This window comes from Nilaparvata lugens, chromosome 5 (genome assembly GCF_014356525.2).
Source record: "Nilaparvata lugens isolate BPH chromosome 5, ASM1435652v1, whole genome shotgun sequence".
Lineage (NCBI taxonomy): Eukaryota > Metazoa > Arthropoda > Insecta > Hemiptera > Delphacidae > Nilaparvata > Nilaparvata lugens.
The window spans coordinates 40,464,035-40,478,226 of NC_052508.1; the positions used below are offsets into that span (position 1 = coordinate 40,464,035).

Below are 14,192 nucleotides of genomic sequence, written 5' to 3' on the forward strand. Positions count from 1 at the left end.
TCTAGATTGTTATGCATAAAAATGTAACGGAAATAATTTTGTAATTTTCTTATATGAATTAATAATCATTTGAATATTTTTTGACATACTTAAATTTTGCTATGAGAATTTAATGCAATTGCTTTATATATATAAAAAAAAAAAATTATTTCAGTATATTCGATGTAATAATCTTGATTTAGAATTTCTATACTTTGTGTGATTACACTTATAAAAAAAAATCAATTTTGAATTTTTTCAAAATTGAAAATAATTTTTTTTTATTGTTGAAGGCGGGCATTTGTAATGTTAGGAAAAATAATGAAAAATGTTACACTAAATATTATCAGTTAACTTGAGAGAGAATTGATTTTGTAGTTCAAACTTGTCGATCTCGTACCACCAAAACAAAATTTTAAACTTGCCGCCTTTTAATGTCAATAAATCAGGTTGAATAAATGAACTCGTTTGAATTGTAACAATAGTTTATTTAATTTTTTATAAAGTTTTGACATTGTACAAATTAAATAACCAGATTATAACTTAAAATTTAACTTTTATTTGGTTGATACTCAGATTTCAGTAGCATTGAGATTTATTTGCTCTAGGTAAAGGAAGTTCATAATATATCCTGTTTGATTCAGTACCTTTTTCACCTGAGATTCCCACAAGTTAGAACAAAAAATTTGGTTGCTCCACATTTATTGGTAAAATTCTAATTAATAGCTTATTATTTCATTTATTTGTTCAATTAAACATAAAGTAGAAAATTTGTTTATTAATGTAACTTTTGAAAGTGTCAATTTAAATTTTTTAAGGTGTTTAAAATTAAAAGTGGAATCTTGGGTAGGCTAAATTCACGTGAGTAAAAATTAATTTTAATCTAATCTATTTTGAGAAAATCAGTAAAATTTGTTCATTATTTTAAAAATTAGGTCTTGTCAAAAAGAAAACATAATTCAGAGTATAGGTTTGGTAGTAATAAGTTTTTTATTGTGTAACATTCTTTTATTTTGTAAACTTGAAAAGTTTTCAATAAACGTAATCAGATGCAATGTATTTTATTTATTGCCAACGCATTGTCAACTTAATGAAAATGGTAAATTTGTTAGTTTAGGATCCAGAGTAAAATGATGAATATTTTTATTAGACAAGAGGCAAAATCCTTCTTGGAAAATAAGAGTATCAAATGATTCTATCTCTGAAGTGGGGTTTCGGTGCGGATACAATCAAAGTAACCACACACGAAACGCACCAACGCTCTGATCTCGAAGTAAAAATGGTAGTTAGGCTTCAATCTGTAGACAGACAGACAGAAAAAGATGCTCTGCGCATGCGCAAAGGACTAAGGTTGGAATGGAAAGGAACAGCAATGGACTTTGTTACCGCCAATATAACTTCGGCAGTTTCCCTCTTATATCTGTCGGTAAGTTGGCTGTGTGTTTTGAATCAACCGCGCTCACCTATGGCCATCTAACATGCCACTGCCATCAGCCGCAATGATATCGCCAAGCCCATTGTAGATGGCACTGCTCTCTCTCTCGGCTTGTTCCACTCCCCACTACTACTTCGCCCGTTTTTTTTCCGCTTTGTCAAGATGGCTTGTTCTAAAACGTGCACTAACGCTACCAATTTTTCCTCCCTTTGAAAGAACTTATAAATGTACGACCTCTTCGCTGCGACATGGGCCCATGTTTTCCCCCCAGCCAGTGCAAGTGATTTCTTATTACAATAACGTGCTACCGCCTACCCGAACGAGAAAACCGCTGTTACAGTCCACTGCGAACCCGCCATCCTTGTACGAGAAGCTTCTTAAAGGTAACGACTTTATTTTGAGCTACTAAGTAACATGATTTGAAGCCCATTACATTGGCTCTAACACGATTCTGGTCCAACCGAGCCGCATGAAATTATTATGATCGACCTATGGATGAATCTTCAATTATTTTCGCATTCTTCGAATTTCTCAAGGTTGAGGTTAGATGAATCGAATCAGTAGCGTGCAAGCATCGACTATCGAAATATCGATCATTAACCGTCATCAATCATCGAGATATCGACTATCGACTATCGATTTTACTTAAACATCGACCTAGCCTCAAAATTTTGTTTACAAAATTATTTTTTGAACTGTTTTTGAATGTTATTTCCCCTGAAATGGCCGAGGTACTCTTGCTCAACAAGCTAAAACGCACTCAGCTGTCGCTTTGCGCTTTAGCCAACAAATATGAATTTGAAATACCGATAAAATTATGCGATTATTATTTGGACTTAAACAAAAAATTTGAAAAATTAGCTGATGATTTTAACAACCTACAACGTGATGAAATGCCTTTAGCTACTTTGACCGAATTTGATAACGTTCAAAAGGAATTTCAAGACACTTTTGATCAAATTAAATTAAAAGAAGAAGTAAATACCTGCACTCCTACTGAATCTAAAGTGTCAAATTTTATCAAGCCGCAATTGTCCATCCCAGTATTCTCTGGAGACATGGAGCAATGGGCTTCCTTTAAAAACGTATTTGAAGCGGCTGTACATAATTGCAAAGACTTTTCAAATGATGAAAAATACTATCTACTTGTATCCTATTTACGTGGAGAAGCCTTGTGCTTAGTTCAAAACTTTGCTGACACTGAAAATGCATACAAGCTTGCCTTCGAAAGTTTGCATAACCGATATGACAACAAACGCTATCAAGCTTATGCCTTATACAGCAAAATCACAAACTTTCAGCCGAAGGGCAGTCTTGTTGAAGTACTTAGACATTTTGCCATTGAATTAGGCTCAGCTAAGCAATCACTATTTAATTTGAAATTGAACCATGCTGATTTCTTAATAACAATGATTTGCCTTCAGAAATTGCCTAACGCTGTAAGAGCCAAATTTGAGAATTCTTTGGGCCCTGACGACTTACCTGCTTTTGACCACCTGATGAAATTCATTTCCAACCAAGAAAAATCGCTGGAGGTAACCGCCATCAATGAGGTGAGCGAACAGTTATCTAGTGCTAGTTACACCGCTATACCAACCGCAAAAGTGAAGACTGAAGATCATTCACAAGTAGTAAAACCGCAATTTACTGAAAACAAAAGTGGCAGCAATCTGTGTGTACTATGCAACATTCCTCATCCATTGTACAAATGTGAGCGCTTTAGGAAGGAACCTATCAACAAACGAATGGATATTGTCAAGCAAAACCACAGATGCTTCGGATGCCTCGGGTCCCACCTCAAAGCCAAATGCAATTCACTGTCCTCTTGTCGTGCATGTAAATCAATCCATCACCATACCCTGCTATGCAAAAATAATGAGAGTTCACAATCCTTTTTAATTGCTGAACGCCGACCAGATCGCTACCCTTCTGGCTCTCATAATAGGCCTACCATATCTAGTTACCAACCAGCTTCCACCTCTGGAGGTGCTAGCTGTCGCTCCCCGCCACCAGGATTTGAACCAATGTCAACACAGCGGTTTACCGATGACATACACTCATCACAATATGTAAGTAATTCATGTTGTACCGATTCGAGAATCCCGCAAAACACGGCCAGTCCCTCACGGTCTTCTTCGTCACCTTTTGGCACAGCGCCTGTGACCAATATCTCAACCCCAACCCGCAGTTCATCCACCGGCATGCCGGACACCTTCAGTGGCTGTGCACAAGTGAAAGCTGTACACGCTTCTGCTTTACTGGGCACCGCTATCGTTGCCGTTGTTGATCAATACAACCGATCACAATTACTACGTGCTGTATTGGATTGTGGCTCCATGAGATCGATTATCACTACCCGAGCTGCCCAGCAACTTGGTATCACCATCATGCCCGCACGCATTCAGATTAATGGTATCTCTGAACAAGCGACCGCTGTAAAAGGTACCACTCATTTGACACTGCTATCTCGACCGCAGTTTAACACCTTTCTCCAAACTGAAGCCCTTGTCTTAGAGCAAATAGCTGGTGACCTACCCGCTTTTCCAATCAGCAGTGAGCTCAAAACCTCACTTTCACTTTTGGATCTCGCTGACCCTGGTTTTGACCAACCCAATAGGATAGACCTCTTGATTGGAGCTGACATTTATCCTAATGTATTTGTTTCTTCCGCCAATGCTATTATACCAGGAAATCCCGCTGCCTTCGCCACTATATTTGGCTATGTTCTGAGTGGAAAGCTAAATATTGAGGACTCGCCTGCTCCGCTTCATCAGATGCAACTTATCTGCACCATGTTTGCCCGCGAAGAACCGCTTGCTGAGGTCATGAACAAGTTTTGGGAGACTGAAGATGTCCAAATAAATGCGAAACTCTTATCACCTGAAGATGAACTCTGTGAACAGCTCTATGAGTCCACTACCTACCGCAATGATGAAGGCAGATATGTAGTCGCACTCCCCTTCAAGCCTAGCGCGCCTGTTCTTGTTTCAAACCGCAAGCAAGCTTATCGAAGTCACCTTGGATTATTAAAACGCTTGGAAAATTCTTCGGAACTAAAGAAGAAATACGACAACTTCATGACAGAATATCATGAGCTTGGCCATTTGGAACTTGCCAAATCCGCTTCTGACTATGTGATTCCACACCATGCAGTTTTTAAAAATAAGGACCCCACTCAGAAAATCAGGGTGGTGTTTAATGCTTCCAGCAAGGATATCAATGGGCATTCACTAAATGAGAATTTGTTACCAGGGCCAAAACTGCAGTCCAATATTATTCAAGTATTGACCAAATTCCGCACTTACAAGTACATTGTCCTTTCTGATTGCAAGCAGATGTATCGCCAGATTTTGTTAAGGCCTGAAGACTGCCGTCACCAACATGTTTTTTGGAAACCTAATTATCATGAACCTGCAAAAGAATTTGAACTTAAAACCGTAACCTATGGGCTTACTTCCAGTGCTTATTTAGCGCAACACACATTGCAACAACTTGTCAAGGATGAAGGAGAAGCATTCCCTCTGGCAAGTAAAGTTTTAACAAGTCAAACTTATGTTGATGACCTGCTGGGAGGAAGTAACAATTTTTCTGAAGCACAAACGCTTATTTCTGAACTGATTGAGTTATTGTTGCTTGGCTCCTTTGAACTTCTGAAATGGAACTCTAATACTCCTGAATTGATCGCTAACTTGCCTGCAGAATTTTTGGAAAATCAAGATTGTATGTTTGATGACAACGCTACTGCAAAAGTTCTTGAAATTGTCTACAGCCCGCTCGCGGACAACTTTCGCTATTTCATTTCTCCTTTTAATGGGCAAATCACTAAAAGAACCGTTCTATCATTCATCGCTCGAGTCTACGACCCCCTTGGGTGGCTCACTCCTCTCATAATGCTGTTCAAGCTATTCATGCGCACGCTGTGGTTCCAGCAATTAGCTTGGGACACTGAGGTTCCAGCCTCACTTCGAGCTCATTGGGAGCTGATTACCGCTGAAATTTCCCGTTTGGACAATGTTGTAATCCCGCGTTTACTCGCCTGTAACCGCTCTACTACCCGGCTGCTTGGATTCGCCGATGCCTCCGAAAAGGGGTTTGCTGCTTGTATATATATTCATGAAGAGACTGAAAATAGATATGTTAACTGCCGTCTCATAGCCGCCAAAAGTCATGTCGCCCCGCTGAAAACTATGACAATTCCACGCCTGGAATTGATGGGTTGTTTGCTGCTTGCTCGTTTACTATCCGCCATCTTACCTACGCTGTCCGAATATGATTTACAAGAAATTCGACTCTACACCGATTCCAAGACTGCCTTGGATTGGATCAACACACCCACATACAAATTGCAGATTTTTGTTGCCAACAGAGTACAGCAAATTACTCAGTTAACAAAACTTGAGTCATGGCATCACGTTACTTCTGCTAACAACTGTGCAGATATTGCTTCGAGAGGCTTGACTCCCGCTGAAATCGTCTCCTGCCATGATTGGTGGCACACTACCAATGCGTTTCGTTGTCTCGCCACTGACTTTCCCGTGTCCAATCATCTTGTTTCCAACATTGTACCTGAGATGAAAACTAACCCGCTGTACATTCTCGCTACTGTTGAAGAACCAATTGAGAATCGTTTGTATACCGCTATAGAACGTGTATCCAAATTTGGAAAGCTATGTTGTATTTTTGTCTACATACTAAGATTTGTCAACCGCATCAAACCAGCCCGTTATGAATATCGCTGCAAAATAGTCAAACAGATTGAAACCTGTGAAACGCCTGCCTCAATTGACACCACCGCCTGTGAAGCTGAAATAGCTAGAAAACTCATTGTTCATGTTGTGCAACGGGATAAATTTCAGAAGGAAATAACAGAGTTGAAAGCTGGAGAATGTCCTAAGCATCTACTAACGTTAGAAACCGTACATTGATGATTACGATTTGATACGCTTATCTGGTCGTCTTGAGCACGCTCCGATTTCTAGTGAAGCTAGAAATCCATTATTGCTGCCGAAAAATGAGCATGTATCCTCACTCATCATTCGACACATACATCTTCAAAATTGTCATGCCGGTCCCCGCACCACACAAGCAGCTGTTTGCCAACAGTATTGGATAATCTCTGCCCGCAATCAAGTTCGCCGCATAATACATCAATGTGTCATTTGTAACCGCTTTTGCCGCACCAACCTACAGCAACGTATGGCCCCGCTACCTGCTGAACGAGTCACTGCCAATAGACCATTCAATTTAACTGGCTTGGACTTTGCTGGTCCTTTCTCATGCAAAACATCTTTATTGAAACGCACACAAACAACAAAAGGTTATCTGTGCATATTTGTATGTTTGACCACCAAAGCTACTCATCTAGAGTTCCTGTCCTCGATGTCTGTCAACAACTTCATCACCGCTCTACACCGATTTATTGCCCGCAGAGGTGCGCCGCACACTCTGTTTTCAGACAACGCTAAGACTTTCACATCCGCCGCAAGAAAAATGTATGAGTTAGAAAAACTCTTGAAGACGATGCCCTCTGAAGTGAAGTGCTTTCTGTCTAACTACGGCATAAACTGGAAGTTCATTCCCCCTTATGCTCCGCATCAAGGAGGCATATGGGAAGCCGCCGTCAAATCCGCCAAAACACTGCTACACCGCTGTATTGGGGACACAGCTCTTACATACGAAGAGTATGACACCATTTTCGTTAGAATTGAAAGTATTCTAAATAGTCGACCGCTTACAGAATTGTCCTCTGAACCTGCTGAAGCTGCCTCCGTGCTCACTCCCGGGCACTTCCTAATTGGTAGACCTCTTACCGCACCACCGCAACCCATAGAGACGAAGGAACTATTGGTCGCACGCCGCTGGAGACTTACAAACCAAATGACCCAATATTTCTGGAATCGCTGGTCCAAGGAGTACCTATGCACCTTGATCAATCGCACAAAATGGAAAACCGCTGAAAGAAACTTGCAACTTAACAATTTGGTCATAATCAAATCTGTCAACACCTCTCCTCTCAGCTGGCCGTTAGGCAGGATTATTGCGCTACACCCTGGTAAAGATGGACTAGTACGTGTAGTCACTATCAAATGCGCATCTGGGAACATTGTTCGAGACATACGCAAAGTTCACCGCATCATTTGAAACCTTCTACAAGTTACCGCACACACCGCATGAAGACCGCCTCGCTCACATCCGTGAGGATTGTTATTGTCTACACCGCTGCTACTGTCTACACCGCCGTTACTGTCTACACCGCCGTTCCTGTCTACACTGCTGTTTCTGTCTACACCGCTGCTCCTAGCTACACCACTGTTCCTGTCTGCGCCACCTTTCTGGTCATTTGTGCAACGCTCTCACTGTGTATTGTCACCGACCCGCTGGAGATTGTTTCCACCGCTATGAAAAACTGTTCGTTTTTGAGGGGGGGGTATGTTACTGCCAATATAACTTCGGCAGTTTCCCTCTTATATCTGTCGGTAAGTTGGCTGTGTGTTTTGAATCAACCGCGCTCACCTATGGCCATCTAACATGCCACTGCCATCAGCCGCAATGATATCGCCAAGCCCATTGTAGATGGCACTGCTCTCTCTCTCGGCTTGTTCCACTCCCCACTACTACTTCGCCCGTTTTTTTTCCGCTTTGTCAAGATGGCTTGTTCTAAAACGTGCACTAACGCTACCAATTTTTCCTCCCTTTGAAAGAACTTATAAATGTACGACCTCTTCGCTGCGACATGGGCCCATGTTTTCCCCCCAGCCAGTGCAAGTGATTTCTTATTACAATAACGTGCTACCACCTACCCGAATGAGAAAACCGCTGTTACAGTCCACTGCGAACCCGCCATCCTTGTACGAGAAGCTTCTTAAAGGTAACGACTTTATTTTGAGCTACTAAGTAACATGATTTGAAGCCCATTACATTGGCTCTAACAGACTTAGATACACTTTGGAAAAAAACGTGATATTGTGATATTTATTTTGTAGTGACCAAGGAGAGTTTGGAGTAGTTAGTATGCTAGGAATGAAGGTCTATGTATAAGGTTCAATAATCAGCTGATATCTCAATTTCTACAAAAATGGACTTAGGCCCGTTTGGAATCGAGCTCTTCACTATTATCTTTTAAACTATATGTAGACAATAAAAATACAATTTTATTCACTCGCATAATAATTATGTAGACTTAAAGCTTGGATTATGTCACTTTCGACTCCAACACTAGGATTTGGTCTATTTTGATCCTGATCAAAGTGGATTATGTCATTTTTGACTCTGGTTTCATAATGAGTTACAGGCATGTCACTGTAGTCTATAATAGCAGGGAACGTGATAAGGCAACCATTGAAGAGGAATATAATTATTGCAGATAATATTATTTTATTTTCAAATCATAAATTAATAAATCTTAATTTAATTCTACATTTCAAATTATTTTGAACAATGTACATAATTTTGTACTGTTTTGTACGAATTGAATTTATTGTAGATCATTTTAATTGACAAGAAGATTCTGAAGATGACTTTTGTGAACAACATTGAAGTGAGGTATTGAAGAATAAGAGTTAAATCTCTTTCTTGTTGTTCGCACAAGTCATCTTGGAGATCTCCTTGACAATTTGAATGATCTACAACAAATTTGTAGAATTCGAATTCGGGCATGTCTCGCCATAGGTCACCATAATGTTTCTTTAGCAGTTTATCAACATCCTTCTTTTTGTTTGCATTCAGCTCATTCTTCTTTAGCACCTCTTCTGGTACAAAGTGCTTCATTGTCTTTCCCACTCTTGTAATTTTTCTGTAGGATCCAATATCACTTTTATAAGCAATTTCTCCTCTTACTGTGCAGTTATTTCCAATTCTATTCATATACACTCTTTTTATTTTTGAAATCTGAAAGTGCCATTTCTGAACCTCTTTTATGATAGTTTCTTTTGTTTTTTTGAAATCATACACTTTCACATCTGTTCCTACCAACTTAATCTTTGCATAAGTTTTAATGATATCATACACCTCTTTAGGATTTACTAGGACTTCCTTTCTCTTGAGTTCTTTATCAATATTCCCAAATACTCGATCCGCAGGTAGGAAACTGTGGCCAGTTACTGGAAACACAATCTCTACTTCTTTGATTGATTGATTTGCTGAGTCAAGTGCTTACCATTGTCATTAAAGTTGAGTTTTTGTTTTGGCCCGAGCAGCCGTCTGATACTAGACGTAGTGTACTGTACCCTGTCATATCAGTTGTTTCAAGTGTATCCAAAAGGCAGGAGGCAATCAAATTTGAGTCTTTATAATATTCATTTTCTGTCCAGCAGTACACCGTTACATTGTCCTGGCCAAGCTCTGATTTGCTATTACCTTTGACAACAGTAAAGTTATGAACGTATACTTTACGGCTGTAGTAAGTAGATTGGTCAGGTACTTTTGGTAGGGGCAGATTTTTTTGACAGTCAAACGATAGGATTAAAGTATTGGGATCTTTCAGTTTGTCATAAAAGGCCTTATACTTCAACTTATGAACTCTCTTCTCTGTTATTAAAACGTTTTTTTTTTTGCAGGATCATCTTCTCTTTTTAGTTTCTCTGAAAGTTCAATACAAAGTGAACAAACGTCAGTTCGAGGTGTACCAAATGAAGGGCACAGGGGAAAAACCAACTTAGTCAAAAAAGTTAGTTTTGAGAAAATCGAAAATCAATTTCAAAAACGTTCCAAGTCCAAAACAATTCAACAAACCTCTTTCATAACTGTTTCATTACATAGACCATACACTTCTTATGTTAACAGGAAAGTAAATTCATAATTTGTTTTTATGTAGGCATTTTCACATGGATGTTAACAAAAAACAATCATGACTCTGTTGGTTTTTCCCCTGTATTTTATGATGAAAAAACTTTAAACTACAGGGTTAGTCAAACTTATGTTATTATTGAAGGAAAATTAACAATAAACAGAATAGTTCTCACCATCAACATCATCAGCATCGACATAGTCATCATCATCATTGTAATCATCATAGTAAAATGTTCAATCATGTAAAATGTTCAGAAGTCACTATCATCACCACTATCTTTGTCATTGTTAAAAAAAATAAAACAGAATAGTTCTCACCATCAACATCATTAGCATCGACATCGACATCATCATCATCATCATCATCATCATCAAAATCAACATCAACATCATCATTGTAATCATCATAGTAAAATGTTCAATCATGTAAAATGTTCAGAAGTCACTATCATTGTCATTGCTGTCATAGGTAATCATCATGATTGTTGTCATGAACAGCAATGTCCTCATTTGCAAAAAGACCTGCATAGTACTCCTTTGTACCTTCTTTCTCACAATACTTAATTAATGCTTTCAAGTCTTCATATTTTTCCTTTGGTAGAGGAATGGGGGCCGTTTCTTGCTTGATTTTATTTCAGTAGATCGAACATTTTCGTCACTATCACTGCTGTCTGACACAAATTCCGAATCAATCATTATTGAAAAATAATGCAATACTTATACTTCACAAAATAAACTAATTCGACAGTATCTAACCATGAAATTGACTTATTAATTTGCTAACAATCAACGAATCAACACAACTCAGCTACTAACAGAATGGTGACAGCTGGCACGTCGTCTGCTAAATAACTGACTGAGTTGTATTTTCCCCTGAATCAACTTGACTGAGTTGTTTCTTCCCCAGCACCACTAACTAAAACATATGAATAACACATGACAGAGTTGTTTTTTCCCGCGCATACTTCAGGATGTTAAAGTACTTGTTTCGAAGAATAATATGCCACCTAGATCTCATTTTTTCAATTTTTTGACTGAGTTGGTTTTTCCCCTGTGCCCTTCAAATCCTAAATTGTATTTATTATTGAAAATGCTTCTGAAATAAAAGAGTTTTTCAGGCAGGTTGGTCGGTTTGGAGGAGTATAATATTTTCCACAATCGTTTTATGTTCAGACTGGAACTTAGGTACTTTCTTTGATTACCTCCTCTACAGTAGTGTGACTCTATGCATTTCAAGCTATTAATGAATTTCATAAGACACTTATTTTTTGGCTGGTAAATGGCATGCTTCTCAATCTCAATCCATTCATCTCAATCCTTATCTCATTTACAGCTGTTCAGTGAGATTTACTTTTTGAATTGAATAAAAAGTACCATATCTAGACACGAAGGAGAAAAATACGTTTATAAATTTGGATACAAAGGGACGTATTCAAATACACAGGAGTTATCTGGAGACCCGACTTACAGGAATGGTGAGGCCACTCTAATAAGTACCTAGATTTTATTTTTTCGGATTATCTTTATTTTTTGTACAGTGTACTTTCATAGTGCATATTCTTTCAGTTTATACTATTTTGTATTTCTGATTTAATCGTTCTGATTTCCACAATAGATAGTTTATAACAATACATAATCTCTTAATTATCTTTACAGAATTAGTGGTTACTCTAATATTCAATTCTAGATCTCTTGATTTTTCACTATTATAATCTTCATGTATTTCTATTACAGCTTTCTATTATTCTGTAGTTGATTCCAGATTTGCTTAATTGAATGTATTATAGTTATGTAATTTTTCTTTTTCATGTATTGCTTTTCAAATTGTAAGAACCGATGCAAATGAAAATACTATTCACAAAAGAGCTTCCGCAAAGCCCTTGTCCGTGAATAGGAGTTTGAATAATGGGACATAAGAAAACGAAACGACACATACACACGCATTCACACAGTCATCAATATTCGACAATTGACATATCGGAGCATTCCCCTCGTTACTTATATCTCATAGTGATATAAACTTCATGTGAACAGTGGGGAGGAAGCCACCACCTATAAATCGACCAATAGGTATTTTAAGGCAGAAAAAAGAATTTAAGACAGAAGAGAGAAGAAGAAGAAAAATGTTTAGGTTTTATGACAATTTATTTACTTAGCTTACCACTCTGAAGAAATTTTCAATTTCCAAAGGTGAATGAAGCCATAGCCAACACTTCGTTTTATGAATGAATTGTTTGCAGATTTTTAGTTTCCTTATTTCCTCAGGAAGGATATTGTGAAATTTTGGTCCCAGAAAAATGAAACATCTTTGGAAGGTGGTACAGTTGGGTTTGGGAAGTCTCACCAGCATTCGTGTAGTTTGCCGTGTAACCAAACTGTCTTGTCCAATATTTCCCATCAAATATCTATCCCCACTCATTTTATAAAATAGGGATAGAACTTTCAAGACTTACATATATCTAAAAGGGAGACTCCCCAATGATTTAAACGTGAAAGTATGAGCCCGTCTACTAGCACCATAAATGACCCTAATGACAGATTTTTGTAGAACTATAAGATTTTTAAAATGTGACATGAATGTGGAAGCATAGCAAGAAATGCCATACTCCAACCTACAATTGAAAAAAGCAAAATACATCATACGAAGAATAGATACAGGGAAGAACTCTCTTAATCGATAAAATGTCTTTACTAAATATAGTAGGTACCTTTTTATTTTTCTTATGTGAAAGTCCCAAGTTAAACTCTGGTCCAAAATCAATCCTAAATATTTGACGGATTCTGATTGTTTTATAACTTCACAGTCACTACCCATCGAATCACATCCAAATTGATCGTATTTAATAGGATCTAGGAAATAGAAAGTTGCTGACAAAGAGAAGTTTATGTAGGAGGTTTTAGCTGCATTAATTGCTAATTTGTTGCAATCAAACCAACATCGCAGATCAAATAGATCATGCTGAATCATTCTATGCAATTCTCTTTCGTCTTTGGCTGAGTATGCTGAGGCTGTGTCATCAGCGATGGATGTAATGGATATAGTGTCTTTTGAGAACCTAAATTCTCAGACAACTATAATTAAGTTTGGAAATCATGCGAGACCCCGATGGTGGAGGGGTTAGTGAAATTTCTAGTACTATTCTAGTGGTGAGGAATCCGAAATAAAAATCATTTGACGATTGATTGCCTCTATATTAAATATTTAAATTCAAACAACACTTTACAATAAATACTTTCTTCAATTAAAGATTATCTTTGTCTTTAAGAGACCAAATTTAATTATTTTTACGTCTTTAAGAGACCAAAATTTAAGGGACACATTGAATTCTGGTGGGGAAAGATCAAGTACTCATCTTGTAGTTGTCGTCGCGATGTCCGGAGTCCCTGGCGGATATGGATGAAGGGTGAAGATGATTAGTCGTCCTCCAGGAATGTTCAGGCGTCGCGGCGACAGATCTAAAAGGGAGTTAGTCTTGTTCTCTCCTCATCAGCGTTCAATGTAAAACCGTTGATCCACCTTCTCAACGAAACTACAATCATATTATCATCGGAGAAGCGGAAACCGCCAAGGCCAGCGAGAAGAGTTTTTCCCGCCAAAATAGACATTCCAGATCGTTGCAGAGAGGAACAAATAGGCGAGTTGATGTTTTCTCCGATAGTCAAGGTCGGGATTTCTCGAGATTTCTGTCTACACGTATGGACGAGGATACTGTGATCACTGGAAACGTGTACAGTGGTGCTCCAGTGCAACATATTGCTGAAATGATCAGCTCTGACAAGGATCTTGAGAAGTTCACCATGAAAGACTTTGTTGTTCTGCTGGGTGGAACTAATAATTATGATTCGCTGTCTTCTGAATTGGACGTAGACTTAGTTGTGAATACATAGTTGTGTAGACTTAGTTGAAAGAATTATTAGAAGTACAAACTCAACAAATCTAATATTGTGTACAATTCCATATAGATACGATCTGCATGAGAACAATATCGTC

At 38.2% G+C, this 14,192-nt stretch overlaps 2 protein-coding genes across 2 annotated transcripts; both read left to right on the forward strand.

The window, feature by feature from the left end:
• The first annotated feature begins 1,258 nt into the window (after positions 1-1,258).
• On the forward strand, positions 1,259-6,339 carry LOC111043468. Its single transcript, XM_039429487.1, has 2 exons — positions 1,259-1,405; positions 2,839-6,339. The coding sequence occupies exons 1-2, from the start codon at positions 1,259-1,261 to the stop codon at positions 6,337-6,339; spliced, it is 3,648 nt and encodes a 1,215-aa protein (XP_039285421.1).
• Positions 6,340-6,610: 271 nt separating this feature from the next.
• On the forward strand, positions 6,611-7,555 carry LOC120351616. Its single transcript, XM_039429488.1, has one exon. It carries the CDS (start codon positions 6,611-6,613, stop codon positions 7,553-7,555), a length of 945 nt encoding a protein of 314 aa, XP_039285422.1.
• Positions 7,556-14,192: the final 6,637 nt, after the last annotated feature.